Source organism: Pristis pectinata, chromosome 5, assembly GCF_009764475.1.
Source record: "Pristis pectinata isolate sPriPec2 chromosome 5, sPriPec2.1.pri, whole genome shotgun sequence".
Taxonomy (NCBI): Eukaryota; Metazoa; Chordata; class Chondrichthyes; order Rhinopristiformes; family Pristidae; genus Pristis; species Pristis pectinata.
The window spans coordinates 60124342-60150792 of NC_067409.1; the positions used below are offsets into that span (position 1 = coordinate 60124342).

Consider the following 26451-nt stretch of genomic DNA (forward strand, 5'->3'; position numbering starts at 1 on the left):
CTTAAAACTATGGCAGTCCCACTCTAGGTTTGGAAAGTTAAAATCCCCTACTATGACAACCATATATTTCTTGCCACTCTCCACAATTTCCCTGCATATTTGTACCTCTAATTCCCATTGACTATTTGGGGGCCTCTAGTACAACCCCAATAAGGTGATCATCTCCTTATTTCTAAGCTCCACCCATAAAGCCTCACTGGATGATCCTGGAGTAATTTCATCTCTTACTACTGCCGCGATGTTCCCCCCAATCAAAAATCAATTCCCCTTTCTCTCTTTCCTCTGCCTCTATCCCACCTAAAGCACCTGAACACTAGAACATTAAGCAGCCAATCCTGTCTCTTCCTTAGCCGTCTTTCTGTAATGGCTATAATATCCCAGCACCACATACCTATCCATGCCCTGAGTTCATCCACTTTACCTGTCAGACCTCTTGCATTGAAATAAATGCAATTTAATCCAATAGTCTTTCCTTGCTCCCTGCCATACTCCTGCCTGTTGTGTCTATTCAACTTGCTGTCACTGACTTCCGTATCACTTTCCAGCCTCTCATTTGCCTCCCTGCTACTTAGGAAACCCCCCACCCTCAATCTAGTTTAAACCCTACCCAGTAGCACTAGCAAATCTGCCCGCTAGGATATTGATCCCTTTCCAGTTCAGGTGCAAGCTGTCCCTCTTCTACAGGTCACCTCTGACACAAAAGAGATTGCAATTGTCCCAAAATCTGAATCCCTGCTCCCTGCACCAATTTTTCAGCAACACATTCATTTGCCATATCCTCCTATTCTTACCCTCACTAGCAATGTTGGGTTTGTTGTGCTGATGAGACAAGATGTACCAAAGGATTGTGCTGATGGTATCTTGCTCATTGCCTCTAAGGTGTGATTCTGTGAGTTCAGCTTTGTCAGACTTCTGTTTGACTTATCTGTGAGGCAGGTCTCTTAATTTAGATATCAACACCTAGATGAAGACTTTACAAGATCATCTGGGCCAAGAACAACTTTACTGTGACTGATTTCCATGCCGAGGTTGATGCCAGCCTGCTTGAATCCTATTTTAATTTAAACGTAGAAACTGATGCAACTGAGTGGCCTCCTGGGGCATTTCAGTAGGCAGCTGAGTCAACAATATTGCTGCTGTTTTAGAGTCACCTGCAGGCTAGGCCAGGTAAGGATGGCAGATTTGCTCCCCTAGAGGATACAATGTATCAGGTAGGTTTCTACTGCAATCTTGGTCTTGATGAATAAGACTTCCTGTATTATGTCATGGTGGACAAAAGACAAAATAACAAAATGGTGATTTAGTAGAAATACATCGTGAGTTTCGAAGCTCCAGAACTTGATGGTGGATTTGGACCTCTCACTTTGCACAAAATGCATTTTACTTAAACCACCAGGTTATTTTTTTAAAATGATTGGAATTGTACATTGATTGCCTTTGATTGCTACAGGAAGTTATAGCTGCAACTTATCAGTTCAAGTACCTTTGTAATGAGGTGGTAATTATTGTTGTAATAACAATCAACCTCCCTGAGCCAGAGAAGGAATAATTTGAACTGTGAGATATTATTTTTGAATGTGGCAGCATTGTTAGTGATATTAACACTTCTTTGCTTGTGTCTTTTCCCTCTCTTTTTCATTTACATAACACTAATTCACAGACTCTAAGTTATCACTTTATAGATCCTGTTTCTATTTCAGACCTTAATTTTCATTGACCAGTGAGATGCCCTGTTGATCCTAGTAATCATTAAGCTCCCACATATCCTGTTGCCCCACTGAGGCATTATCAGTTCACACTTGCATGTTTTGGCACAAAAACAGAAAAAGTCTAGTAACTGCCATTTACTCTGAATCTATTGAGGAAGGTTTAGAACATACAGTATGTGATTTATTCTCCTGGAATTTTAAGTAGCTTTCTTTGGAGCATTATCTCCTTGGAACCTTTAGGTGTGATTACTTAACTCCTTTAGAAAGTTAATTAAGATAGGGAAAATTCTTTACAAAACACATTTAGTCTGTTGCAACATTTTATATTTTTATCAAAGTAACTTTGAATTGGATAGTGCCTGTAACATGGTAAAACATTAGACACTTCACAGAAACATTATCAAATAATATTTGATATAAGCTTCAAATGGAGATACTAGGATCAAAGGTTGGCCAAAGAGGTTGCCAGCACACTGGCCCCTTGCAGATGAAGGTTCAGTTTCAATGGTGAATCAATGAAAATTAAGGGTGCTTATGAGGCTAGATACCCAACACCATGTTTTGTTGCCTACTTGAAGCAGAACTCCTGTGCTATTTTTTCAATAATGTTAACGATTAGATATTATTTGCCACTTTAATCAGGTATAATATAATGTACCTCTTTATTGTCTACAACAGCAGTATTGTGTACTCTGAAAGTAAAGAATAAAGCAAGAAGTTTTAAAGTTTTATTGACATGATTGTTTAACAAAGCATACATGCATTAAATGTATCATGCACATTTGACCTCAATAGGATTTAACTTGTTTGTAAAGGTCAAAGCTAGTATAAAGCAGATTTCAAAGAGCACACTTTTTTCGTCTAGTATGAAAACAAGAGCATGTGATCAATAAATGTATGCATTTAAAACACAATATGTTGTATATTTAGCAATTTAGTACCTTGAATTTAGCATGATTTTAGAAATTCTGTGAAGATAGTAAAGCATTTTATCAATCAACCATTCAGAAATCAGGGCCATTCTTCTTGAGGCATTTATAATTGGTGTTGACTGCAAGGAACTGTCAAAATAAGAACAAAACAAATCAGCAGGTATATTTCTCAATCATTTCACAGTTCATTTATTATGTTATGACTATTGCTTTATTTAGATTCTTTAAATGCATGAAAGGAAGTAAATTTACTTCCAACCGTGTAGCTATAAGTAAATCTTGTCAACAAATTTTCCTTCCACTATTACCTTGTATTGGCGATTATAACCCAATTTATTCCATGGCTCAGGGTTGTTCTTTCTGTCCCAGCTGAAGAAAACAATGAAAATATATAAATACATAGGATCATAAATCACCTGAATGATACAGCAGTTCATTTGTTCCATTATGCCAGTGCCAACACTTTGAAAGATCAATCCAATTAGTTGTACTCCCTTCTTTTCCATGATAGCCCAGCAAATGTTTCCACTTTATGGATTTAACCAATTATTGTTACAAGTTATTATTGAATTTGCTTCCACCACCCTCTCAAAAAAGTGTATTCCAGATCTTAACAACTTGTAGTGTAAAAATGTTCATTTGGCACCAATGGGAAGGTCAGCATGTATTATCCATCCTCTATTTACCCAGGACAAACTTGCCACCCTGAACCACACCAATTTTTCTGGTGAAGATAATCCCAGTGTGCTGTTAGGTGAGAATTTCCATGATTTTCATCCAGTGACAATGAAGGAACCACGATACATTTCCAAGTCAGGATGGTGTCATATTTGGAAATATGCACTGACTGGTCTTGTCTTTCAGAGACTGAGAGTTTAGAAAGGGCTATGGAAAGAAGCCTTGGCAAGATAATACAGTTTATCCTGCAGATGTTAACACCAAAGCCATGGTGAAAGGAGTAAATGTTTAAGGTGGTGTACCAGGTCCCAAACAGGCAGATTATCTTGTTCTAGATGTTGTTGTGAGGCACCTAACTCATCACAATTCCAACTTGTTGAGTCACATTTAGTAGAATTTCCATCCCTCTAAACTCCTACGTGGCCACAGTATTTATGTGATTGTCATGCTGCACCTAACTCATCACAATTCCAGTGAAGTGGTGATTCCTCTGAGATATGACGATGGTAATGCTATTGAATGTTAAGGGTAAGTGGTCAGATTCTCAATGTTGGTAACAGTCATTAGCCAGCACTTGGTTGTGCAAATGTTACTCATATTTACTATTTCAAGCCTGTGTTTTGTCCAAGCTTGCTGCATGCAGTGCAGTGTGTTTTATTATCTTGGAAACTTCTACATTTCTGACCTTAACAAGGTAGGGTCAATGAAAGATCAGCTGACAATGGTTGGGTTTACCACGTAAATACTCTGGGGTTGATTAACCTTCAATAATCACAACCATCTTCATGTCACCTCTGGTTCATTTTGCAACTACTTTAAATCTATATCATCCACTGCAAACATTTTAACTTTATGTCCTCTATCAAAAGTGTGCTGATTTGCACATCCCTTTAAAATCTTCCCTTAACCTGCTCTACTCTGAGAGAAATGTAGGCTTTCTGGTCTATCCGTGAAGTTCATCATTCCTGGTACTACTGTATTACATTTTATCTACATTTCAACCTCTGAAATCTTTTCTTAAGGGTGATGCTTAGAACTAGATGAAATACAGCATTGGAAACTATATCCACTATTTAATACAGGTTAACCATAATCTCTGTGCTTTCATGTTCTATAAATATATAACTATAAATATAGCTATACAAAGAGAAAAAACTAACATTAGCTATATTATTTTACGTACCAGACATCAGGGCTGAACATTGCCATGCGTGACATGTAAAGCCCAGCACCAGAAACTCCAAGTAAAATGAAAGAGAACAGAGGAATCAACTAAAATAACAAAAATAAATGGATGTTATTTCTCTTCACAGATAAAGTAGAATAAAACTATTTAAACAAGCAATAATGTTTATACATTACTGTTTAAAGTAATGCATTATCAGATACTTTTAAAAACATTGTAACTGCAGTAAATATTACTTCAATTGGTGAGTGCTGATGGGGCAAATAATTACTGCAAAGAGCTGCAACATTTGCAATGATAGTGTACCTCTACTTACAAATTCAAAGCCCCATACACTACTGGGCTCCCTAAAATAATCTTTTTCAACTTTCATTCTCTCCTGGTCACTGAACTTACTGGGGCAATTGAGGGAAGGTGTTGCAATTTATGGTGAACTATCTGTGGTTTCATCTACTTCTCAGTTGGAGCTTTGTACTCCAATTACATATAAAACAAAAATTCTGAAAATACTCAGCACATCAGCCAGCATCTGTTGAGAGTAATACAGAGTCAATATTTCAGGTCAACAAACCATCAGAATTAGGAGAAGCTAGAAATCAAATATACTTTAATCTATAGTGAAGTAAGAGGGGTATTGGGAGTATTTTCAGCTTTTTCTTTTTTATTTCAAATTTCCAGCATCTGCAATTTTTTGCTTTTCAGTTACTTTAATCCCATGGTGAAGAACATATGCCCGCAGTCCAAATCCAGCCCACCGCACAGTTCTGTCCGAACCATCTCAATAGGCAGTGAAGCGCCCATGCTTGCTAATCCCATACTCACTCTTATCTGTAGCACTTAATTGATGGAAGACATCCCAAGGTGTTTGCTGTTGGCTGGCTGTAATCTTCCTGATGGACATGAACTAATATCAGCCAGGTCCCTCAAGCTGGGTCTTAATTAGCTAGCCCCTGTGGAGCTTTGTCAGCCATTTAAGTCATATCCCCGAGCACAAGAGTCTGTCAGAATTCTTTGAGTGTTGCAACATTCACAAACATTCAAAAATAGGCAAAACTATTAAATATTAATTGTATGATTAAAAATATATAATTGCTTTTATTAAAATGTAAATAAAAAACATAATGAAAGCAATGAAATGCAATTATCAACCCAATTAATTCAAAACATGTAATTGTCCTGAAACTTGCTTTTCTCTGGAACCTGGAGAGACCTGGCACTACATCATTGGATTCCAGAAGGAATCCATCACTACAGCACTGTCAAAAAGACAACAGTGGAGACCTCTCAGGAAGTTTGACACATTCCTCTTCATGATCCTTAGAAGTGTTCTGGATTGTCAAACCGGCCATTCCAAGAAAAATATTGTGAATCCTACTTTCCTGTGTGTCTTGTATTATTTTTCAAATACTTATCTAACTCCCTTTAAATAATAGTTTCATAGCCACTTACAGAAAAAAAGATACTGTATGTCCTGTATTGAAGTCAGCCACATGTGCTTAATTTTGTCTTTCTTTCTGTTAAATTAACGTTGCTGATTGCTGACTTCCTGACTAGTGGAAATAATCCTTATTCTATGATATCTAATTGAGTCATAGAGCAATACAGCACGGATACAGGCTGTTCGGCCCAATGAGTCCATGCCGACCATGGTGCCCACCCATCTAATCCCAATTTCCTGCATTCAACCCATATCCCTCAAAGCCCTGCCCCTGTATGTACCTATCCAAGTGCTTCTTAAATGTCACTATTGTACCTGCCTCAACCACTTCCTCTAGCAGCTCACCATATACTCACCACCCTCTGTGTGGAAAAAGTTGCCCCTCAGGTCCCTTGTAAATCTTTCCCCTCTCACCCCAAATCTCTGACCCCTAGTTTTGGACTCCTGCACCCTGGAGAAAAGACTGCTACCATCCATCTTCTCTATGCTGCTCATGATTTTCTAAACCTCTATAAGATCGCCCCTCATTCTCTTATGTTCCAAGGAATAAAGACCTAGCCTGGCCAACCTCTCCCTATAACTTAGGCCCTCTAGTCCTGGCAACATTCTCGTAAATCTTTTCTGCACTCTTTACAGTTTGGCCATGTATTTTCTATAACAGTGTGACCAAGACTGTACACAGTACTCCAAGTGCGGCATCACCAATGACTTATACAACTGCAACATAATGCCCCAACTCCTGTACTCAATGCCTTGCCTCATGAAGGCCAGCATGCTAAATGTCTTTTTCACCACCTTGTCTACCTGTGATGCGGCTTTCAACGAACTATGCACTTTTACTCCTAGGTCCCTCTGTTCCATTACAATCCCTAGTCCCCTACCATTCATAGTATGAGTCCTACATTGGTTTGACTTTTCAAAATGCATCAACTCACACTTATCTGTATTGAAATCCATTTGCCACTCCTCGGCCCACTTCCCTGATTAAGATCCCCCGTAATCTACGATAACCCTCCTCACTGTGAACAACACTTCCTAACTTTGTGTCATCTGTAAACTTACTGATCAAGCCTTGAGCATTCACATCCAAATCATTTATCTAAATAACGAATAATGAGGGTCCCAACACCAACCCCTCTGGCAAACCACTCGTCACAGGCCTCCATTCTGAGAAACAACCTTCAACCACCACCCTCTGCTTCCTACCTCTGAGCCAATTTTGAATCCACCTAACCAGCTCTCTCTGGATTCCATGGGACTAAATCTTCCCGAACAGCCTGCCATGCAGGACCTTGTTGAAGGCCTTGCTAAAGTCTAAATAGACAATATCCACTGCCCTACCCTCATCTACTTCTTAGGTTAACTCTTCAAAAAACTTTAAAAGGTTCATCAAGCATGACTTCCCATGCACAAAGCCATGTTGATTCCTCCTAATCAGATTCTGTCTATCCAAATGCTGGTAGATCCTGTCCCTCAGAATTCCCTGCAGTAACTTCCCCACTACTGACGTCAGGCTGACTGGCCTGTAGTTCCCTGGTTTATCCTTGCTACCTTTCTTAAACATTAAAAGTGCTGGAGGAATTCAGGAGGTCAGGCAGCACCTATGGACCGAAATAAACAGTCGACGTCTCGGACGGAGGCCCTTCATCAGGACTGGGAAGGAAGAGGGCGGAAGCCAGAATCAGGTGGTGGGGGGAGGGGTGGAGCACATACAGGCTGGTGATAGGTGTTCAGGTGACAGGCAAGTCCAGGTGAGAGGGGGAAGTTAGGTGTAATAAGCTGAGAGGGGATAGGTAGAAGAAGCAAAGGGCTGAAGAAGAAGGAATCCGGTAGGAGAGGACAGTGGAACATGGAATAAAGGATGTAGGAGGGGAGGAGAGGAGAAGGGCAGGTCATCAAGGTGGGGGAAGGGAGCCACAGGAATAAGGGAAGACCCACTCCTTTGTCTTCCCTTATTCCTGTGGCTGCCTTCCCCCGCCTTGATGACCTGCCCATCTCATCTCCTCCCCTCCTCCATCCTTTATTCCATGGTCCACTGCCCTCTCCTACCGGATTCCTCCTTCTTCAGCCCTTTGACTCTTCTAACTATCACCTCTCAGCTTATTACATCTTCCCCCCACCCCCACCCACCTACCTTCTCCCTTTCACCTGGACTCGCCTATCACCTGCCTGTGTGTACTCTTCCCCCTCTCCCCACCTTCTTATTCTGGCTTCTGCCCTCTTCCTTCCCAGTCCTGATGAAGGGTCTCAGCCTGAAACGTCGACTGTTTATTTCTCTCCATAGATGCTGCCTGACCTGCTGAGTTCCTCCAGCACTTTTTGTGTATTGCTCCACATTCCAGCATCTGCAGAATTTCTTGTGTCTTTGTTTCTTAAACATTAGCCACCTTCCAGTCTTTGGGAACTTCACCAGTGGCTAACAACACAGCAAAAATCTCCGCAAGGGCCTCCCACAAAATTCTAGGATGCACTCGGTCAGGCCCTGGGGATTTATCCACCTAAATGCGCTGTTAGGCTGCTAATACCTCCTCTGTGGTAATACATATGTCCTCCAAAACATCTCCACTTGTTTTCCTTATCTTTTGAGCAGTTAACACCGACGAGAAATATTCATTGGAATCCCACCCATCCCCTGCAGCTCAAGACATAGACAGCCCTGCTTATCTGTAAGGGGACCTACTCTCTCCCGGGCCACCATTTTGCTCTTAATATAGCTATAGGACCTCTTGGGATTTTCCTTAATCTCCCCTGCCATATCCATCCCATACCCTCCCTTTGCCCTCCTGATTTCCCCCTTAAGAGTATTAGAGTATTCTTAATCTTTCTATTGTCATCAAGGGATTCACTCATCCCCGACCTCCTAAACCCAATGTATGCTTCCTTCTTGTTCTTGACCAGAGCCTCAACATCTCTTGTCAGCCAAGGTTCCCTAAACTTGCAGGTCTACCCTTCACCCTAATAGGAACATGCTGCCCCTGGACTCTCGATATCACAATCTTAAAAGCCTCCCACTTGTCATTCATTCCTTTCCGTTCAAAGAGGCTCACCCAATTGACCTCTGCTAGATCCTGCCTAATTCCCCAAAAATCAGCCCTCCTCCAGTTTAGGACACCAACCTGTGGACCTGTCCTGTCCTTTTCCATCACTATCTTAAAACTAATAGAATTATGGTCATTTGAGCTAAAGTGCTCCCTGACTGCCACTTCAGTTACCTGCCCTACCTCATTCCCTAAAAGAAGGTCCAGTATTGCACCCTCCCAAGTAGGGCCCTCAATATTATTGACTCAGGAAACTTTCCTGGACACATTTCACAAATTCCACCCCGTCCAAGCCCTTAACACTCTGGGTAGTCCAGTCAATACTGGGGAAATTAAAATCTCCTACTAACGCAACCCAATTATTCTTACAACTATGAGCAATTTCTCTACACACCTGCTCCTCAAGTTCCCGCTGACTATTGGGGGGTTGAGAAATACAATCCCACTAAAGTTACCTTCCCCTTCTTGTTTCTAAGTTCTACCCATAAGGCCTCACAGGATGATACCCCAAGAATGGCATCACTGGGTATTGCTGTTACGTCCTCCCTTATCAAAAAGGCAACATCCCCTCCTTGCTTACCTGTACCTCTGATACACCTGTAGCATCTGTATCCTGGAATATTGAGCTGTCAGTCCTGCCCTTCTCTCAGCCATGTTTCTATTATGGCTATAACATCCCAGTCCTCAGAGCCAATCCACATCTGAGTTTGTCCACTTTACCTGTTAAACCTCGTGCATTAAAGTAAATGCAGTTTAACTGGGTATTCCCTTCCCTGCCTTTACTGTGCCCCTGGCTATCTGGATGACTAAACTTGCTCTCGCTGGCTAATGCTTTATCCCATGACTTGCTCCTGCTCATAGTCCCACTCCACTGCTAATCTAGTTCATACCCTCCTGTGTAGCACTAGCAAATTTCCCTGCAAGGATATTGGTTCCCCTGTGGTTCAAGTGCAATCTGTCCCTCTTGTAATAGGTTGCATCCATATCAGAAGAGATCCCAGTGGTCCAAGAACCTGAATCCCTGCCCCTTGCACCAGTTCCTCAGCCACAAAATCATCTAGCCTATCTTTCTATTTCTGACCTCGCTAGCACATGGTACTGAGAGTAATCTGGAGATCACCACCCTTGAGGTTCTACTTCTTAACTTCTTCTCTAACTCCCCATACTCATTTTGCAGAACCTTATCCCTTGTTCTACCTACGTTGTTTGTACCAACATGTACAACGACTTCTGGCTGTTTGCCCTCCCGCTCGAGAATTTTCTGCAGCCACTCAGAGACATCCTTGACCCTGGCACCCGGGAGGCAACACACCATCCCAGCATCTTTTCCGCAGCCACAGAAATCTCCTGTCTGTTCCCCTCACTATTGAGTCTCCTATCACTATCACCCTGTCTGACTGCACCCTTTCCCTCTGAGCCTCAGAGCCAGTCACAGTGCTAGAGACCTGACTACTGCTGCTAGCCTCTGAAAGAACATCTCCCTCAACAGTATCCAAAAAGAGGTATAACTGTTTGTGAGGGGAATGGCCACAAGGAGACCCTGCACTGTCTGCCTACTGCCCTTGCTTTTCTTGGTGGTCACCCATCTATCTGAACCCATCTTTTTATTCTTTTGATTAATTGGATCCCCAAAACCCATTGTTCCCTTGAAAATGGGCCATTTCCAAGCTTTTCTTCACATTATTAATTCTCATTCTTAGTCTGTTCTAATAAACCTTCACTGTACCTTTTCCTTGGTATTACAGTAACACTCCAATAATCCACTATCTAGTGATTGGGAAATACTGATTGTGCTGCATTTGGCTCACCAGGTGATGTTTACTGTGGTCCTTTAACACTCACCAGGGCCCTGGTTCCTGTACGTCGTCCAGCTCAACAAGGCCCCAGTTCCCGTGCTTTCATTCAACTCACAGGTGCCCCAGTACCCACGTTGTCTTTAAGCTTGCCAGGGTCCGGTTGTCCGTGCTCCCTTTAGACTTACTGGGGTTCACTGGGAAATTTATTATAATACCAACATCTGCAGTTAGAGACACAAGAGACTGCAGATGCTGGAATCTGGAGCAACAAACTTGACCAGAAAGGTCGACTGTCCATTTCCCTCCATAGATGCTGCCTGGCCCACTGAGTTCCTCCAGCTTTTTGTGTGTTGCTCCAATCTGCAGTTGGTTTGAGCTTTCAGCTGATGCATGCTATCTGTCTTGTATTCTACTAAAGGATATGAAGTTAAAGGGAAAATTATACTGAAAAGAAGGAGGTGGGGAGTAAGGATAAAGAAAGCTGGAGCAGAGTAGTGACTATCAGGCTCAACTATGGCCATATCCAAAACACTAACATCATGTATATGTTACAAAGAACATCTGTTTGAGGGGGCTGCCAAACTGTAAATTTGTGCACAAGTACAAATACATTTGGGTCATACAATCAACTATTAATCCTTTTTCTCTTCATTGATTTGAATTAAATTGTTCATATAGTTTCACATTTTAAAACAGTTTTGGGAGCAAATTTATGTACAGAGTACTGTAGTAATTCCAGTTAGGACTTGAAATCTATTCTTCCTGCCTTAACAAAGATGAAGTATCAACTTCTTAGGGAGTCTCAACTCCAAATTCGTCAGGGTAAACATTTCTACCTCATATATGAAGATATTTCTAAACTTGAAAGACTGCAATGCACAACTTTAATATTTAGGGTGAACAGACTAGCAGGTAGGATGTTCTTTCAGGGGCTGGCAGCAGGAGTCAGGTCTCTGGCACTGTGATTGGGTCTAAGGCTCAGAGGGAAAGAGTGCATTCAGACAGGGTAATAGTGATAGGAGACTTGATAGTGAGGGGAGCAGACAGGAAGGCGAAGTCGGGAGAACACACACCAGTCTCCATTGAGAGGTCAGGGGTGGAAAGCGTGAGCAGCTACAAGTTCCTGGGCATCAACACCTCAGAGGTTTTATCTTGGGCCCAACACATTGATGCAATCACGAAGAAGGCACGCCAGCGGCTCTACTTCATTAGGTGTTTGAGGAGATTCGGTATGTCACCAAAGACTCTTGCAAATTTTTACAGATATACAGTGGAGAGCATCCTGACTGGTTGCATCACCGCCTGGTATGGAGGCTCCAATGCGCAGGATCGAAAGAGGCTGCAGAGGGTTGTAGACTCAGCCAGCTCCATCATGGACACAACTCTCCACCATCGAGGACATCTTCAAGAGGTGGTGCCTCAAGAAGGCGGCATCCATCATTAAGGACCCTCACCACCCTGGACATGCCCGCTTTATGTTATTACCATCGGGGAGGAGGTACAGGAGCCTGAACACCCACACTCAATGTTTCATGAACAGCTTCTTCCCCTCCGCCATCAGATTTCTGAACTATCCATGAACCCATGAACACTAACTCATTATTTCTTTTTTGCAGTATTTATTTATTTTTGTAACTTATGGTAATTTTAACTTGCACTGTACTGCTGGAACAAAACAACAAATTTCATGACATATGTCAGAGACAATAAACCTGAATCTGAGTAATTAAATATGAAATGATGAAAGGTGCATAGTTTATAGGTTACTTAAAAAGTTAAAGGCAGTCCATGTGGTTCTACTTCAAGTGTTTCTTTCTATGTTCTGCCACGGAACACTCATCAGCTCTATCATTCCCATTCTGGTTGGGATTTACTTCTTGCTTCACTGATATCAGCTATGCCTCCAAGGAAAGCAATATTATTTTAGTCTGATACATGGACTACTGTGATCACTGGTGACCTAGAATTTGCTTGAGAAGGGGCACTTGCAACCTGAGGTCTGAATTAGATTGCTTCCATGCACTTCAGCTCCCATTATTTTTGTGCATCAAATAGCTGAAAGAGTAAATTGATAACTGTATAATGGAGTGCACAGGGCATCTGGAACTTCAAAGAATGATTGGATCATGAAGATCTCTATAATTTATGAAAGAGCAGGATAACAAAGAGAGTGAATGTGGACAAAGGAAACAGAATGATTAAAGTCAGAGCAAATACTGAAACCAACCCGAAGAGGAAAAGAAAGATTGGATTTAGAGAGAGAAACAAGCTAACAATAAAAAAGTGTAAAAAAAACATGCACAAGAACATATGAGTAAGGAGAAGGAATACATCACTCGGCCAAGTCTGCTCTGCTATTCAATAAGATCTGATCTGACTGTAGCTTCAACTCCATATTCCTGCCTAGCCACAGTAATCTTTGAATTTGATGAATCTGCTTTAAAAGTAATCAGATTCTTCTCCATTGTACCCTTTGAGAAAGAGTTCCAAAAACTCATGACCCTCATCACAGAAAAAAAAATTGCCTCATCACTTCTTAAATGAGCAGGCTATTATTTTTAAGCAGTGACCTCTAGTTTTAGATTCTCCCAAAAGAAATCATAAGACAACCTAGCCATTCCAGGTATTGGTCTTGCAAGCCTCCTTTGAACTAGAACAGTACAGCACAGGAACAGGCCCTTCAGCTCGCGATATCTGTGCTGAACACTATGCCAAATTAAACTAAATCTCTTGTGTCTCTACATGATCCATATCCCTCCATTCCCTGCATATTCAGGTGTCTACAGCCTCTTAAATGCCACTATTGTATCTGCTTTCACCACTACCCCAGCAGCCCGTTCCAGGCACCTACCACACTATGTAAAAAAATAACTTGCCCTGCACATATCCTTTAAACTTTCCCCCTCTCACCTTAAAGACATATCCTTTAGAACTTGACATTTCTACCCTGGGAAAAAGACTCTGACTGTCTACTCTATCTATGCCTCTCATATTTTTATAAACTTCTGTCAGGTCTCCAGTCAGCCTCTGACACTCCAGAAAAATCAACCCAAGTTTGTCCAAACTCTCTTTATAGCTCATACCCTCTAATCCAGGCAGCATCCTGGTAAACCTCTTTTGCACCCTTTCCAAAGTCACACATCCTTCCTGTAATGGTGCAACCAGAATTGTACACAATACTCCAAGTGCGGCTTAACCAAAGTTTCATACAGCTGCAACATGACTTATACTCAATGCCCCAACCAATGAGGCCTAGCATGTCATACGTCTTCTTTACCACCTTATCTACTTGTGTGGACCCTAAGATCCCTCTGTACATCAATGCTGTTCAGGCTCCTGCCATTAACTGTAACCTTTCCCCTTACATTTGACCTCTCAGGGTGCAACACCTCACACTTGCTCAGATTAAAAACATCTGGCATTTTTCCACCCATATCTGTAACTGATCTATATTCTGCTGTATCCTTTGACAGCCCTCTACACTGTTCACAACTCCACCAATCTTTATGTCCTTGTGTCCAGTACTTCAAATGCATTTATTCTTCCTTAAGTTAGGAAACTCCCTGTTTTTGTATTCCACTCCTCTAGCAATGAAGGATAACAAACTGTTAGCATTTGTATTTACTTGCTCTCCCTGCAGACTAGACCTCTGCAAATCACACACTAGGGCACCCAGATCCCTCTGCATCTCAGAACTCTGCAATCTATCTCCAGTTAGATAATGTTTCTTTTATTTTTCCTGTCAAAATGGACAATTTCACATTCACCATTTGCTAGACCTTCATCCATTCACTGAATATAGCTATATTGCTTTCTAGCCTTTTGACAACTTCTCTTCCGAACTTACTTTGCTACCTATCTTTGTGTCATCAGGCAAATTGAGCAACCATACTTTCAATCCCTTCACTCAAGTCCTTATATACAATTTAAAAACTTGAGGTCCCAGCACTAATCCCTATGGCATATCATACATTACATGTAATGTCACAGTTACAGAGAAAGTGCAGTATAGGTAGACAAATAAAGTGCAGGAGCCATGATGAACTCTTGATTGACGGATCAAGAGTTCATCTTTAGTGCATGAGAGGTCCATTCAAGAGTCTTACAACAGTGGGATAGAAGCTGTACTTGAGCCTGGTGTTATGTGATCTTAAGCCTTTGTATCTCCTGTCTGATGGGAGAGGAGAGGAGAGAGAATGACTGGGGTGGGAAGAGTCCTTGATTATGTTGGCTGCTTTCCCAAAGCAGCAGGAAGTGTTGACAGAATCAATGGAGGGGAGACTGGTTTTCATTGATGGACTGGGCTGCATTCATAACTCTCTGCATTTTCTTGGTCAGAGCAGTTGCCATTACCAAGCTGTGATGCACCTGAATAGGATGTTTTCTATGGTGCATCAGTACAAATTGGTAAGGGTCATCGGGGACATTGTGAATTTCCTTAGCCTTCTGAGGAAGTAGAGGCATTGATGTGCTTTCTAGGCTGGACTAGGACAAGTTGTTGGTGATATTTACACCTAGGAACTTGAAGCCTTTAACCATCTCCCCCTCAGCATCATTGATACAGACGGGTGTGTACTCCACCCCACTTCCTGAAGTCGATGACCAGCTCCTTCATTTTGCTGACACTGAGGGATCGGTTGTTGTCTTGATACCATGCCACTGGGCTCTTTATCTTCTTCCTGTAGTCTCATCATTTTTTGAGATCCTGTCAAGGCTCTCTTGATAAGACAATGTTCTTATCCCAGGAATTAGCCTGATGAATCTCCTTTGGACTGCCTCCAATGCTACTATATCCCTTTGGTAAGGGGACCAAAACTGTGCACAGTATTTCAGATGTGGCCTCACCAACACTTTGTACATCTGTAACAAAACCTCCCTATTCTTCAACTCCAAAACATTTGCAATAAAGGCCAACATGCCATTTGCCTTCTTAACTAGTTGTAGGATCTGTCTGCTAACTTTTTGTGATTCATGCACGGACACAGATCCCTCTGAACTTCAATCTTTTTCAGTCTTTCTCCATTTAGATAATAATGTCTTTTGATATTTTTTTCCAAAGTGCATGACCTTGCACTTCCCCATTATTAAACTCCACGTACCAGCTTTCTATGTAATCACTCACTCAATCTATATCCTGTTGCAGAATCAAATTTCCTCATCGGAATGTGCCCTGCCACCTATTTTCATATATTCGGCAAACTTGGAAACTCCAGGTTATTCATGTATATAGTAAATGCTTGAATGCCAAGAACTAATCCCTGGGGTACTCCACTAGTTACATGTTACTTCTTCAATGAACTCCAATAAATTGTTCAATCATGATTTTCCTTTAAAAAAAAACAAGTTGACTTTGCCTGATTACCTTGATTTTTTCTCAGTGCCCTGTTATAATGTTTTAGTACTAACTTATTACATTTCCCTCTGACAAATGTTAAGCTAATGAGCCTGTGAATGAAAGAGTTACATTCACTATTTACTAATGGTGAATTATGGAAAATCAAAACCAATGAATCAACTACTTCAATGGCCACTTATGACCCTAGGAGAAGTCCATTAGGACCTGAAAACATTTTTAAAACTTGCTAGATTTTGTTTTCTATCTGTAGAAGTGAACGTTTTATTTATTTCCTTTCTGGTCTTCCAAGATTGAAAAGCAGGTCAGAACCATAAATCACATCACTGACAAGTGTCCCTACGTTACAAAATAGCAACTCTAACTTGCACAGTTTAATTTGTATTTGCTGGGAAACCGCAGCAAATTCTCTGCACACATTACATAAAAGAGAGATCCCATTTCTTCAAGCTAATAACATTGTAGCACAAATAGTTCAGCAATTTGTGCTGATATACAGCTCACACTATCTCTTCCTTGCTACAAATTGCTGTGTGTTTTTATGTGCTAATAATGGTATATGCCTGCAAATTCTGGGCCAATTACAATCACTTAGTCACTAGAAACACTCTCCTTGAGAAATCTGACACAATAATAAAAACAAAATTCTAAAAGGCACTAGAAATCATCAGATTTGGACCTAAAAGGAAATAGTTCTTCAATGTTTTCTATTTAGGTTGAAGTTCTACAGCTGTATACCAAATCAGAGTCTTAGTCTTAAACAAGTTCCCTTTATCCTTTCCACATCATGGGTGGGTTTCTGATATCTTGTGTTTATCTTTTTTATGTTGTGAATAAATTTGCTTTTTCCAAGTTAACTATCTTGATGATTCCTATGAAGCTATAGGCTAATTCCTCAGTTCTGTTGAGAATGCATGAACACGGAATTAGCATTCATGATCAAGCATAAATTATTGCCTTCGGGAAAGCAAGGGAAGAAACCAACTCCTTTGGTGTAAGTCCCTGATAATTTCATTATTCTTACATATAATACAGAGATCAATTTCTGTAATCACATATCACTATCCACTCTCCAGGTTGGGTCCCCAAATCTATTTACTATAGAACCAAAATTCAAGAGCAGAAGTATGGAAATGTGCAAACCATGTTACTAATTATATCTTGACAGCATCAGGGTAGATTTCAATTTCACTTCATTCAATCTTGTTTAACTCCTGCTGTGCATTAATTATAATTGTTGAAGAGTACTTAGAATCATAGGAACAGTGGTATGCCATTCCATTTCTCTAACCTAGTCTGTTGGTCAACATTTACATGCAATAAAAGCATAAAATAATGGAAGTACTCAACAGATCAGGTAGTGTTTGTGGAAAAAGCAAAAGACTTAACATTTCATGCTGAAGACACTTTGTAAGAAATATTAGCTGTGTCTCGCTTTTTAAAAATGCCGCTTGACCTGCTGCGTTTTCAGCATTTTCTGGTTTTTTATTTCTATTTTCATGCCATTGATTCTTGTTTGACATTCTTAACAAAAAGTTCATTGTTTACACACTTGAAATTTTCAGCTGTACCATCATTAAAACATTGAAAGTTGCAGCATTTTAATTAATAACATGTTGCTCTCTTGTTCCTGTTTCTCTGTATCTACACCTCTTTTATATTAACCAAATCAACTAGATCATCCCTCAAGCTTCTAAACAAGGGAATATAAACCATGCCAGGTCAGAGGCGGGGAACCCTATGGCAAGTGACTCACCTCCTGAGACATAATCCACAAGTCAGAAGCACTAGTGAATCCAGGACAAAGCACCCATCTTGCCTGGTGCCCCATCCACCACTGGTGCACAGTAGCTACAAAATGCACTGCAGTTATTCACCTAGTTACATCAAAACCATAACCTCTCCCACCAATATGAGTCGCAGGTGCTTGGAAACACTGCCATCTGAAGATTCCCCTCCAAGTCACACACCCATCCATTGGTCCTTTATTGTCACTTGGTCTAAATCCTGGATTTCTCTCCCCCTACTACCATTTTGGGAGTACCTTCACCAGAAGGACAGTGGTGATCCAAGACAGTGGCTCACCGCTGGTTTCTCAAGGGCAATTAGGAATGGGTAACAAGTGCTGGTCATGCCAGCAATGCCCAAATCCTGGAAAAATAACAAATAAAAAATGTGCCACACACTCCTCCCAGTTCAATAGCTCTTCCTTCTGTTCACAGAATAAGACGTAGTACTCAAGATTGATTTTGGCTGGGGCTCTTTACAAATGACATAATCTCATTTCTACTCAGTAAAGACCAACAGCCATTAGCATTTTCTACTTAGCTGGGGACATCCAAATGACTTTGTTCCTGCACAGTTCTTAGTTCCTCACCATTTATTAAATTACCAGATGAATGCCGCGGAAGGATGGTAATGACTATTTTGGTTGTGGGCTACTCACTGTGAGCTAGCATCCAAAGTCTTCATGTTGGGAATGTACCTTCTGGGAGTTTGATCAAAGGTCATATTTGGGAAATTGGGCTGGCTTGGTGGCACTGACCAGGACTGCTGTGACCTGGGTTTGGGAAGGATAATCATAATTGCACTTTTGACTTAGGGTGGGGATGAGTAAGGGAAAAGAAGAATCAGGCCGGTGTTGTGGTCTGAAGTAGGGGGCAGGAGAAAGCAGTGATCAGGCAAGTGGTTTAGGATGGGGAGAAGAAAAATCAAGGCTTGCCATTGCACTGACAAACCCAGGACCATCGCTGAGAATTGGGGAGAGCAGTGAAATAAATGGTGGAGATGAGTCGGGTTGGGCAATTCATTGAGAATCTTGACAGTTTGTGGGATTGTAGAGTCATAGACCTAGCCGGAGTTTGTGGAGGGGGTGGGGGTGGGGACTGAGGAGGCACCTCAGCAATGATAGAGAGGAGGCCCAGAGGGTGCCAGAATTATTAAAGATAAGGGATTTACCCGATAGGTCCCAGCCCTGTGTTATGATGGGAAGACCTGCTTGGGTCACTCCAAGATAACTTACTTCAGGTATTCTTAAAGAAATATTGAATGCGAGAAGTATCAGGAACAAGGCTGATGAACTTAGAGCGTGGGTAAGTACGTGGAACTATGACGTGGTGGCCATTACAGAGACTTGGCTGTTGCAAGGGCAGGAATGGCTGCTGGATATTCCGGGACTTAGATGTTTCAAAAGGGACAGGGGTGGAGGTAAAAGAGGTGGGGGAGCGGCTTTGCTGATCAGGGACAGTGTCACAGCTGTAGAAAGGGAGGATGTCCTGGAGGAATCGTCCACTAAGTCAGTGTGGGTGGAAGTCAGAAACAGGAAGGGAGCGATCACTCTATTGGGAGTATTCTACAGGCTCCCCAATAGCAGCAGAGATGCTGAGGAGCAAATCGGGAGGCAGGTTTTGGAGATGGGCGAAAATAACAGGGTTGTTGTCATGAACGATTTCAACTTCCCTAATATTGATTGGCACCTCCTTAGTATAAAGGGGATAGATGGGACGGAGTTTGTTCAGTGTGTACAGGAAGGATTCCTGACACAATATGTGGACAGGCCGACTAGAGGAGAGACCATACTGGACCTGGTACTAGGCAATGAGCCTGATCAGGTTTCAGATTTCTCGGTGGGAGAGCATTTTGGAGACAGTGACCAGAACTCCTTGACCTTTACCATAGCCTTGGAGAGGGATAGGAGCAGACGATATGGAAAAATATTTAACTGGGGGAGGGGGAATTATGATGCGGTTAGGCAGGAACTTGGGAGTGTAAATTGGAAACAGATGTTCTTGGGGAAGGACACAGAGGAAATGTGGAGGTTGTTTAACCAACAATTGCATGGGGCTCTGGATAGGTTTGTCCCATTGAGGCAGGGTAAGGATGGTAGAGTGAAGGAACCGTGGTTGACACGAGATGTAGATTATCTTGTCAAGAGGAAGAAAGAAGCTTACTTGAGGTTTAGAAAGCATGGATCAGACAGGGCTCTGGAGAGTTACAAGGTAGCCAGGAGGGAGCTTAAGAATGGACTTAGGAGAGCTAGAAGGGGGCATGAGAAGTCCTTGGCGAGTAGGATCAAGGAAAACCCCAAGACGTTCTACACGTATGCACGTATGTGAAGAGTAAGAGGATGACTAGAGTGAGGGTAGGACCGATCAGGGATAAAAGAAGAAACGTGCCTGGAGTCGGAAGAGGTAGGGGAGGTCATAAATGAATACTTTTCTTCAGTATTCATCAGAGAGAGAGACCTTGACGTTTGTGAGGATGGCGTACAACAGACTGATATGCTAAGGGATGTCGATGTGAGGAAAGAGGATGTGCTGGAACTATTGAAAAACATAAGGCTAGATAAGTCACCGGGGCCAGACGGGATATATCCAAGGTTTTACGGGAAGCTAGGGAAGAGATTGCTGCACCTTTGGCGACAATCTTTGCATCCTCACTGGCCACAGGAGTAGTGCCAGATGATTGGAGGGTGGCAAATGTTGTTCCCTTGTTTAAGAAAGGGAGTAGAATTACAGACCAGTGAGTCTTACTTCAGTAGTGGGAAAATTACTGGAGAAGATACTTAGAGACAGGATTTATGGGCATTTAGAGAAGCATAGGCTGATTAGGGACAGTCAGCATGGCTTTGTGAGGGGCAGGTCGTGCCTCACTAGCCTGATTGAATTCTTTGAGGATGTGACAAAGCACATTGACGAGGGTAGAGCAGTGGATGATTAGGGACAGTCAGCATGGCTTTGTGAGGGGCAGGTCGTGCCTCACGAGCCTGATTGAATTCTTTGAGGATGTGACAAAGCACATTGATGAGGGTAGAGCGGTGGATGTGGTATACATGGATTTTAGTAAGGCATTTGATAAGATTCCTCATGGAAGGCTTATTCATAAAGTCAGGAGGCATGGGATCCAGGGAAACTTGGCTGTGTGGATTCAGAATTGGCTCGCCCATAGAAGACAGAGAGTGGTGGTAGATGGAGCGTATTCTGCCTGAAGGTCGGTGACCAGTGGTGTTCCGCAGGGATCTGTTCTGGGACCCCTGCTCTTTGTGATTTTTATAAATAACTTGGATGAGGGTGATGAATGGTGCTTTAGTAAGTTTGCTGAAGATACAAAGGTTGGTGGTGTTGTGGATAGTGTAGAAGGTTGCTGTAGATTACAACAGGATATTGATAGAATGCAGAGCTGGGCTGAGAAGTGGCAGATGGAGTTCAACCCAGATAAATGTGAAGTGATACACTTCGGGAGATCGAATTTGAAAGCAGAATACAAGGTTGATGGCAGGACTCTTAGCAGTGTGGAGGAACAGAGGGGTCTTGGGGTCCACGTCCATAGATCCCTCAAGGTTGCCATGCAGGTCGATAAGGTTGTCAAGAAGGCATATGCAGTGTTGGCCTTCATTAGTCGGTGTATTGAGTTCAAGAGTCGCAAGGTAATGTTGCAACTCTATAGAACTCTGGTCAGACCACAGTTGGAGTATTGTGTTCAGTTTTGGTTGCCTCATTATAGGAAGGTTGTGGAAGCTTTAGAGAGGGTGCAGAGGAGATTTACCAGGATGTTACCTGGATTGGAGGGAATGTTTTATGAGGATAGGTTGAGCGAGCTAGGGCTTTTCTCTTTGGAGAGAAGGAGGATGAGAGGGGACTGGATAGAGGTATACAAGATGATGAGGCATAGATCGAGTGGACAGTCAGAGACTTTTACCCAGTGGGACAATGGCTAACATGAGGGGACATAATTTTAAGGTGATTGGAGGAAGGTATAAAGGGGATGTCAGGGGTAAGTTTTTTCACACAGAGAGTGGTGGGTGCGTGGCATGCACTGCCACCAGAGGTTGTGGGGGCAGATACATTAGGGACATTTAAGAGACTCTTAGATAGACACATGAATGATAGAAAAATAGAGGGTTATGTGGGAGGGAAGGGTTAGATAGATTTTAGAGCAGGATAAAATGTCAGCACAACATTGTGGGCCGAAGGGCCTGTATTGTGCTGTAGTGTTCTATGTTCTATGAATAGATATTGTCATGTTGCTTGTGTTCCTGATGTATCTGGAAGTGCCAGATCGAACTTCTGGAGTAATGCAAAGCAAACTGAAATTGTTGCCATTTAAGAAAAACAAAAAGCTAGATTTGTGGCTGAACTTCCACACATACCTACTATGGATCCTTGCCATTAGAAAATAATTTTAATTATGTACAGCATTGGTATCCCTTTAAAGTACAAGATAAATGTAAGTTATTTTGCCTCAGTACAACATTGGTATTTTAAGTGAATTAATTAATTGAGCATTCCCCACCCCAAAAATGCACATACACTGTAATGTTTAGGCATGCATATATCCAATGCCAATGGACTGCTGGAGTTCAGCAACAAAAAATCCCCATAATCTATGGGTTGCTAGTGTTCAACTATGTATTGTCCCCAGTGCCCAGATATCACTGGTGTTGAAATATGCTTGCCCTCAATGCCCATATGTTGTTCTTTTTGAGCCATGAACATCCTCAATGCCCTTTACTTAATAGTGTTGTGTGACATAGCTTCCCACTGCTCATATATTTCTCTGATTGAAGCATACTAATCCCCATTGACCATGGAGTTAAGTATTGAGCCATGCATGTCCCCAATACCCATGGATTGCTGGTACTGAGCAATGTAAGTTCCCCAATACCAATGGATTTGGGCATTTCAAAGAATTGCTAGAGATGAGCAATGAATATCCCCCAATGCTGATGGATTTAGGGGTTGAGCCATGTACATTTTTAATCCCCATAAATTACAGACATTGAGCCAGGCATGCCTCCAATGTACATGGATTTCTAATGCCTGTGGATCACTAGTTAGAGCCAGCCATGTCTGCAATGCTAATGGATGCTAATTTTTGTTTTATGGGAGATGTTGAAGTCATTGGCAAGGTGGAAAGTAGAACCATTGATGTAGGGAGTAGGGTGGCAAGGGATGTTTAGGGAGCAGAAAGCACTTGTACCTTTAAGCATGATTAAAATACCAGTACCTTGTTCAGAATGGTTAAAGTAAATATGTTAGGACAGTTGCCCTTGGAAGTGGTTTGGATCGTAAATCTGGTCCTCCCCATACATTGTGTGCCCAGTGATCTGGGAAATACTAGATCTCTGCTCTGCTACTAATTTATTGAAATAAGAGTCACAGGAATTTGGCTCTTAAGGAGGGTGGCAGTTCAGGCTGCAAGGAAGAGACTTCAGGGGATATAAAAAATATTTCCCTGCCTTGGGTGTCTAGAACCAATAGTCAACCATCCAGGATTCAGATGAGAAGAAATGTCTTCAGCAAGAGGGTAGTGAAGCTTTGAAATTTTCTACCCAGGGGGGCTATAAAGGCTCTATCACTGGGTTTATTCAAGACAGAAATCAAATAATTTGGAGATATTAATCATAGAATATGGCATCTAAGCAGGAAAATTGTTAAAAGATTAGCCATGACTTTAATGAATGCTGGAACAGACACAAGGGGCCAAATGGGCAACTCCTCTTACTTTTTTTGTTTTCCGTGTGTTAGTGTTACACCAAGAATGACACTTGATGCTCCTGGATTGTGAGCATTTAACCGTGGCTATCCCAGATGTCTACAAATTAATCGTGTTGAGCCACACATTTCCCAAACGTCCTTGGACTGAATTACTGACCCTTACACGTTCACCTAATGCCCAAGGATTGTTACATTGAGCCAAGCACTTGGGCTTCTTTTGCTGAACCATGCGTCATTAGATTACAGGTGTCGAGCCATGCAAGTCCCCGATGCTCATGTGTTGCAATTGTTAAGGCATAAATGTTCCCACAGCCCACAGAACGCTTGTGCTGAGCCATGATTGACCTCAACACCCTTCAGCTGGCGGGTTCAGCCCCAGAGTGTGAATCACATGCCGCGCAAATGTCGTCACCCCTAACCGACCGGGACAAGTTGCCATCTGAAGTTTTTGCAGATGAATCGGCAGTTTTTACTCACACTTGGGTGCTTCTTCGCTTGACTTATCATGAGACGGATCATTGCGTCGGACTAGTAACCGAGAGCCTTACGGCCAGTGGACTTCACTCCCGCAAAGTGACCACAACCTCTACACCAGGACCCCAGCTAGAACTGACCAAACACACTGCCTGAGCAAAGGCGAACTGAGGTGATCCTTCGAATGTGTCACAGATCACAATGACAGAACTTATAATACATTTTTAGTCCCTTAATAGGAAGGGAACAAGCTGCTACACTAGCTATTCAACGCTACCGGCAGCTTACCAGCTCAACCTGAAAGGTCCTCGTCCCAACTGTAAAGGGGACGATGTCCAAAAATACCCCTGGGCGGGGCTAGGGCCAGGGGCGGGTCAGAAATTGGAGCTGTAAGCAGGTGGCAGTGCCTATAGTTATTCTGAATGACTGGATCGGAACAAATTGACGGCACAGGTGGAGACACTTCAGTTCATTGATCTTTTAAGCTCTCTTTGTGTTTCTGTAAGGTAGGCCAGGCTCAATTCCTTATAAATTATTATTACTCGTCGATCATGTTAGAATTGGCAGCAGAAGTTCAATCACGGGAAATAACCAAATACAGATCAAAACGTGCATCCTACTAGAGTCATAAATTGAGTCACAGAGTTGTATAGCATGGAAACAGGCCCTTCAGTCCAAATTTGTCTATGTGCCTAAGTTGCCTACCTGGGCTCATCCCATTTGCATGGGTTTAGCCCATAGCCCTTCAAACCTTATCTAGCAATGTACTGCATCTGTCCAAATGTCTTTTAATCACTATAATTGTACCCACCGCTATCACTTCCTCTTTCAGCTCATTCCACATACCCACCACCCTCCGTGTGAAAAACATGCCCCTCAGGTCCCCATTAAATCTATACCCTCTCAACTGAAATCTATTCAAGACTATTGAATGGTTCCCTTATACAATGAGATGGACTCTTGACCTCACAGTCTACCTTGTTTGACCTTGCACCTTATTGTCTACATGCAATGCACTTCCCCGTAACTGTGACACTTTATATTCTGTTATTGTTTTTACCTTGTACTACCTCAATGCACTCTGTACTACCTCATGCACTGTGTAATGAATTGATCTGTATGAACAGTATGGCTTTATGATGGATGTGATTGGGAACTGAATGTCCAGGGGTACACAGTGTATAGGAAGGAAAGGCGGATAGGCAGAGGGGGAGGTGTGGCCATGATGGTTAGTAGTGATATAAAATCAATAGAAAGGAAGGACATTGGGTCAGAGAAGGTAGAATCCTTATGGGTGGAGCTAAGAAACAGCAAGGGTAAAAGGACAATAATAGCAGTCATATATAGGCCCCCTAATAGCAGTCAGGAAGTGGACGATAAGTTGCAGTTTGAGATAGAAAAAGCATGCCAGAGTGACAATGTGAAGATAATTATGGGGGATTTTAACATGAAGGTGGATTGGGAAATCCAGCAAGGCGGTAGAACTCAGGAGAGTGAGTTTGTGGAATGTCTAAGGGACATTTTTCTGGAGCAACTTGTTGAAGAGCCCACCAGGGGATCGACTGTTTTGGATTGGGTGCTGTGTAATGAACCGGAGGTGATTAGGGAACTAAAGGTAAAGGAACCACTGGGGACCGGTGATCACAATATGATTGAGTTCAGTTTCAAGTTTGAGAAGGAGAAGCTGATAACTGGTGTATCGATATTTCAGTGGAACAAAGGAAATTACAATGGTATGAGAGAAGAGTTGGCCCAAATTGATTGGAAGAGTAAGCTAGCTGGAGGGACGGCGGAGGAGAAATGGAAGGAATTTCTACAGGAAATAAGGAAAATGCAGGATAGATATATTCCAAGAATAAAGAAGGTTTTGAATGGAAAAAAGGCACAAATGTGGATAACGAGAGAGGTTAAGGCTAAAATAAAAGCAAAAGGGGCAGCGTACAAAGAAGCAAAAATTAGTGGGAAAACAGAAGACTGGGAAGCTTTTAAAAACCTGCAGAGAGAAACTAAGAAGGTCATTAGGAAAGAAAAGATGAATTATGAAAGGAAGTTGGCGGATAACATTCGAAAGGATACTAAGAGTTTTTTTAAATACATAAGGAGTAAAAGAGAGACACGGGTTGATATAGGACCAATTGATAACGGTGCAGGAGGTATTGTAATGGACGATAGAGAGATGGCAGAGGAATTGAATGAATATTTTGCATCGGTCTTCACCGTGGAGGACATCAGCAATGTGCCGGTTAGTCAGGAGTCTCACGAAATGGAACTGAGTTCAGTTAAGATTACTAGGGAGAAGGTGCTAGGAAAACTAAATGGGCTAAAGACTGATAAGTCTCCCGGACCGGATG

At 42.1% G+C, this 26451-nt stretch overlaps 1 protein-coding gene across 1 annotated transcript; it reads right to left on the reverse strand.

Annotated features, from left to right (window-relative positions):
- Positions 1-2424: 2424 nt before the first annotated feature.
- LOC127570826 (cytochrome c oxidase subunit NDUFA4-like) lies at positions 2425-24404 on the reverse strand. Its single transcript, XM_052016687.1, has 5 exons — positions 24389-24404; positions 24104-24235; positions 4503-4591; positions 2950-3010; positions 2425-2770 (listed from the first exon to the last, which is right to left on the reverse strand). Exons 2-5 carry the CDS (start codon positions 24143-24145, stop codon positions 2714-2716), a joined length of 249 nt encoding a protein of 82 aa, XP_051872647.1. The 5' UTR covers positions 24146-24235; positions 24389-24404; the 3' UTR covers positions 2425-2713.
- Positions 24405-26451: the final 2047 nt, after the last annotated feature.

Excerpts from the sequence above, each read along its gene's own strand:
- LOC127570826 (XM_052016687.1), bottom strand. The coding sequence starts at position 24,145 with ATGATCCGTCTCATGATAAGTCAAGCGAAGAAGCACCCAAGT. Across the intron at positions 4,592-24,103 it reads AAGCGAAGAAGCACCCAAGT|TTGATTCCTCTGTTCTCTTT; the intron begins GTGAGTAAAAAC and ends TTGTTATTTTAG. Across the intron at positions 3,011-4,502 it reads ATGTTCAGCCCTGATGTCTG|CTGGGACAGAAAGAACAACC; the intron begins GTACGTAAAATA and ends TGTTTTCTTCAG.